Genomic DNA, 6,000 nt, shown 5'->3' on the forward strand with positions numbered 1-6,000 from the left:
AACTGCAGTTCAAACGGTGGAAAACATTCAGATTTGTTGCAAAAGAAGTCTATTTGAAATATGCTGAATTCAGAAACATTTCTGATTATTATACAGCTTTAATATGATCATCCTAAAGAACTTTTTAATTTCATAAGGACGCACTGAATGTCTGCAAAGCGGCATTAAAGACACTTACAATGTTCAATTTCAAATAAATCACATTTTGAAACTTTCTGTTCATCAAAGAATACACTAATTGAATTAAATTGATTATAGTTTCCACAACATACACATTATTACCACAGTGATTTTACTCTATTTTTTGCTACTTTTTGATTTTTCGTGGGTATAGTCAAAAGATCAGCCAAAGATCAGCTGTTTCAGCGTGTGCTTCTGCGCATGAGCGCTGGGTGTCAGTAATGAGCCATACACTGCACTCAAACCACAACTTCTGCTCTATTTAGCAACCTTTCACACTTCTCTAGCGACACACTTATTTATTAAGGACATGATATTAAAAATAACATTTCTGAAATTATGCAAAAGGCAAGTATTTTTGCTCTAAATCACGAGACCTGGAAAGCAATAAGCAGATGTAGCACAGATCAACTATGCAATGGTGAGCAGATATCACTGCTTTTAAAAGCATTAAAAAGTAGTGCATATGTATATAACAACAAGAGGACAATATATAGACATTTGAGAATATACTGTAGGAATGTAGAGTAAATAGTCATTAGGAGCCACTATTGCTGTTCTTTAGTTGTAGTTCTTGTTATAAGCATGCTTGAAAACTACAGTATTGGCTCATTTGTTTGTATTGCTATAATAGTTGTGTTACCATAGCAACTGTAGAATCGTGATGTTCAGTTACTATAGATCATATTATACAGATCAGTTACTATATTTATCGTGTCACCATAGCAACTGTATTATCACAACAACAGATCAGTTACTATAGTTGTCATGTTACCGTAGCAACTGTAGAATCACCACAACAAATCACTTACTATAGTTGTCATGTTACCATAGCAACTGTAGAATCACCACAACAGATCAGTTACTATATTTGTTGTGTTACCATAGCAACTGTAGAATCATCACAAAATATAAATTATGTTGACGTGTTACCATAGCAATTGTAGAATCACCACAACAGGTCAGTTACTATATTTATCGTGTCACCATAGCAACTGTATTATCACAACAACAGATCAGTTACTATAGTTGTCATGTTACCGTAGCAACTGTAGAATCACCACAACAAATCAGTTACTATAGTTGTCATGTTACCATAGCAACTGTAGAATCACCACAACAAATCACTTACTATAGTTGGTCATGTTACCATAGCAACTGTAGAATCACCACAACAGATCAGTTACTATATTTGTCGTGTTACCATAGCAACTGTAGAATCATCACAAAATATAAATTATGTTGACGTGTTACCATAGCAATTGTAGAATCACCACAACAGGTCAGTTACTATATTTGTCGTGTTACTATAGCAACTGCAGACTCACCACAAAATATAAAGAAATATGTTGCCATAATAATTGCATTACCATAGCAACTGTAGAATCGTGATGATCAGTTCAGTTGCTATAGATCAGATACTACAGATCAGTTACTATATTTGTTGTCACCATAGCAACTGTAGAATCACCACAACAGATCAGTTACTATATTTGTCATGTTACCATAGCAACTGTAGAATAACCACAACAGATCAGTTACTATATTTGTCGTGTCACCATGGCAACTGTAGAATTACCACAACAGATCAATTAATATAGTTGTTGTGTTACCATAGCGACTGTAGACTCACCACAATAGATGTACTTCAAGTACTTTACCGTAGAATAGTTAAAAAACTACAGTATTTTTCATAGTGTGAGAACTCTAAAGTGACGGTTTTACATCGTATTTCCACGTATATGTCCAGTGAGTCTGATAAATCTACTGTTTATACTGTCATGCTTACATTGAGCAGCTCTAATCAACAATCACACAGAAAGATCACAGTCTGACAGCTTCATTTCTGTACACTTTCTGCTTTATTTGTTCCAGCAATGACTGATGCTCATGTTGGTTTCAGCGCTTCAGAAGGGACTGTTCTGAACGGCACAGGGAGTTTTACCGGTCAGTCCTTTACAGGAAAGAGGAACTGCGTCACCGTGACGTCCCCATTGTGCATTTCTGGAGAATTCAGAATCAATCGAGCCAAGCTAACAGCCGGAAACAAGAGAACTTAAAGCGCTAATAACTGTCGGAACAGCACAAACACATTGCTCATAACCATTTGAAAGAAAACACAAGTTGTGGTTAAAGGGTTCTAAGAAATGAACCAAAGCAAGCAGCGATCAGGAAACCACAGTACAATCTCTGACTTGAACAAAAGTTTTAGAAAATCGAACAGAGATACAAAACTGAGCTTTTTTCACTGAAAAACTACAATCCCATGAAGCGTTGGCAATGACTATCAAATTAAAGAAATAATTTACACAAACATGGCGATTCTGTGGTTTACTCTCACCCGTTTCAGACATTTAGCAGTTTCTTTCTCTTGAGATGAGCACAAATTACCATTCATTACAGAAAGCTGGAAACCTGTGAGTCAATGGGTGCAGGTTTTCAGCATTCTTCAAAATATCTTCTCTTGTGTTTAAAAGAAAGAAACTCATAAATGTTTATAAGCACTTGAGGGAGAGTAAATAGTGAGAGCATTTTCATTTTGGGTGAACTATCCCTTTAAAAACAGCTGAGAAATAGCCTGCAGAATTTTAGATATTTCTATTTTCTCCCTATATATACAATTGGGCAGCATGGTGGCGCAGTGGGTAGCCTCGGCTGGGTCAGTGTGTGTTTCTGTGTGGAGTTTGCATGTTCTCCCCGTGTTGGTGTGGGTTTCCTCCGGGTGCTCCGGTTTCCCCCACAGTCCAAACACATGCGCTATAGGGGAATTGATGAACTAAACTGGCCGTAGTGTATGGGTGTTTCCCAGTGATTAGTTGTAGATGGAAAGGCATCTGCTGTGTAAAACATATGCTAGATAAGTTGGTGGTTCATTCCACTGTGGTGACCCCTGATTAATAAAGGGACTAAGCTGAAAAGAAAATGAATGAACACACAATTATTTCAGTATTTTAAAAGCATTGATAAACTCGATTACATCATTGATTATGCATCATGGGTGTGGGTGGAGCTAAAGACCTATTTCAGCATGCATCGACCTCTGCAAATCTCTGATTGGAGGAATCTATTACACAGCATTCTGGGTGATGTAGTTTTTCAGCACAAACTGTTGACTCCATGTGAACAGATTAAATAATCAGAGCTCACAGGACTGTCAGCATTATCAGCTATTCTTTAAGATCAGTTGTGCAGATGAACAGTGTGTGTGTGTTCATGAATATTCATATGCACACGATCACATGATCTTCATCTGCAATGCAGTGCTGCCAAGTCTGTGGTTTTCCCGCAGGATTGGGCTACTTTTGGTCTGTGTGGTTGTTTTTGTCATCCATGGGTGAAAATATGCCCACCCCTCGCCTCCCGCTGTTCAACTCCATCTAAGAAAAGTAATAGAAAGCCCTGTATAACGCGTTCAGGGATGTGTTTTGTCCATATGGGAATGCCATATTTCTTGATTAGGGTTTGGGCTTGCTTTTGGGCTACTTTTGATTGGCCGTTGGTCTCTTGGTGTGAAAACCTGGCAACCCAGCTGCGTTTAGTCCGGCGTGCAGAGCGATGTGTTGGAGTCTCTCAGGAGGAGATCGTGCGTTTGATCCACACGCTGAGTTTGGTGATCCGGGTGTAAACGCCGTAATAATCGGCCCGTCCACAGCCACGACCCCAGCTGACCACACCGGCCAGAAACCAGCGTCCAGATGGCTCCTGACACACCAGCGGCCCGCCAGAGTCACCCTGACACACACACACACACACACACACACACACACACACACACACACACACACACACATTAGGATTCTGTGATTTCTGTGGCTTTTCATGTGACTTCCCTTTTATATTGACCAGCCCAGATTACAAAACAGAACAGTAATGTATAGTAAACACTTCAGTAATGTGTATTACACTATATTTAGAGGTTTTACAACCTTTTTGTTATTGAGTACACTGGCATACTGTAATATTAACTGTACTGAAATGATAAATACTGTAGCATACTTCATTTTTTACTACAGTAACCTCAAGTGCTGTATTATACTACAAAACACTAGAATAAGTACAAGAAAACTACACTATTGGGTCATTAGTTTATCCTAGTAATTTATTTTTATTATTTATTAGTCATTAGTGATATAGTTACCATAGCAACTATAGAATCACTGCAAAAGATCAATTATTATAGATGTTGTGACCATAGCAACTGTAGAATCACCACAACATATCAATTACTGTAGTTGTCATGTTACCATAGCAACTGTAGAATCACCAAGAGATATCAGTTACTGTAGATGTTGTGTTAGCATAGCAATGGTAGAATCACCACAACAGATCAATTACAATAGTTGTTGTGTTACTATAGCAACTGTAGAATCACAACAGATCGATTACGATAGTTGTCATGTTACCATAGCAACTGTAGAATATACAAAACAGATCGATTACAATAGTTGTCATGTTACCATAGCAACTATAGAATCACCAAAACAGATCAACTACTATAGTTGTCGTGTTACTATAGCAACTGTAGAATCACCACCACAGACCAATTACTGTTGTTGTCATGTTACCATAGCAACTGTACAATCACCACAACAGATCAATTACTGTAGTTGTCATGTTACCATAGCAACTGTAGAATCCCCACAGCAGATTAAGTCACGTATTTTACAATAGTAATGGTTTATAAACACTACATATTCACTACGTGTTTTTTTTTTCGTGTGGGAAATAATATTTTCTGTCTCTGAACCCAAAACCTGCTCCGTCTGCTTTCAGATGGAGATCAGTCACTCATTTAGTCCATTGTTAATAGTCTGCAGTGGAGTCTGTCGTCAGTCACCTGACAGGCGTCCTTCCCTCCACTGCGGTATCCAGCGCAGATCATCCGAGGAGAGATCAGGTATCCGTACGAGCGAACGCAGGCGTCTTCACTGACCAGACGAACATCCACCTTCTGCAGGACATCACTCACTGCCCCTGATGGAGGAGCAGAAGAAGAACAGAAACACACACTGTGAGTATTTTGATGTCTACTTTGTGTTTGATGGTGTATTTGTCTACAGCAGGGGTGCCCAAACTTTTCCTACGTAGGGAAATGTTTTTTTTTTATTTACATAAACATAATAATTCAATAGTGAAATATGTCTAATAATAGTGTTTTTAGCAACGTGACACACAAATATATCTGTCAACATCTAAAATAAAGTGTTTTAAGGTTTCATGACCATTTAAAATTCTGATTAATTCACCTTTAATTGAAACATGTAATTTCAGTTTAGCTTTTTTGTAGATCAGCAATTAAACAAACAGAAAAGGTTATGTCAAATTAGAAATGACAATCTCTGTTTGAGGGATTCGCCCTCATTTTTCCCATCATTGGTCCATCTCTTCTCTGATTGGTTGGTGGGCCAAATCAAAGGTTACCATGGGCCAACTTTGGCCCGCAGGCCTTAGTTTGGGCATCTCTGGTCTAGAAATACACACATAAGATTTGCATAATTAACAGCTGTAAAGAGTACCTATTATGAAAAATCACTTTAATAAGGGGTTTAAACCCAGCTGTGTGTGTCAGCAGTGTGTGAATATCTCCAGCCTCTAATGGTCAACATGAATTAATTGTGTTTGTTATAATCAGACCTGATGAATGAAACACTTTGATTGACATTCTGCCTTTGTACGTGTCATCAGAGGGGGAAAGCTCCACCCACTAGTGCACATCTCTCCATCTCATTAGCATAAACAGCAGCCCTGAGTGAGAAGCAGCCGTCTGTCCATTAGCCATTAGAGTGTTTGAGCTGCTGAAGATAATGTCAGCATAGACTA

General features: G+C 38.4%; 1 protein-coding gene across 1 annotated transcript in view; it reads right to left on the reverse strand.

The window, feature by feature from the left end:
* Positions 1–2,023: 2,023 nt before the first annotated feature.
* The window catches only part of LOC130230327 (transmembrane protease serine 6), a 23,242-nt gene continuing 19,265 nt past the window's right edge, over positions 2,024–6,000 (reverse strand). The window contains exons 17-18 of the mRNA XM_056459289.1: positions 5,018–5,154; positions 2,024–3,912 (exon numbers count right to left, since the gene is read on the reverse strand). Coding sequence (XP_056315264.1) covers positions 3,751–3,912; positions 5,018–5,154 — 299 coding nt within the window. The 3' untranslated portion in view covers positions 2,024–3,750. The remainder of the gene's footprint in view (positions 3,913–5,017; positions 5,155–6,000) is intronic.

Source organism: Danio aesculapii, chromosome 6, assembly GCF_903798145.1.
Source record: "Danio aesculapii chromosome 6, fDanAes4.1, whole genome shotgun sequence".
NCBI lineage: Eukaryota > Metazoa > Chordata > Actinopteri > Cypriniformes > Danionidae > Danio > Danio aesculapii.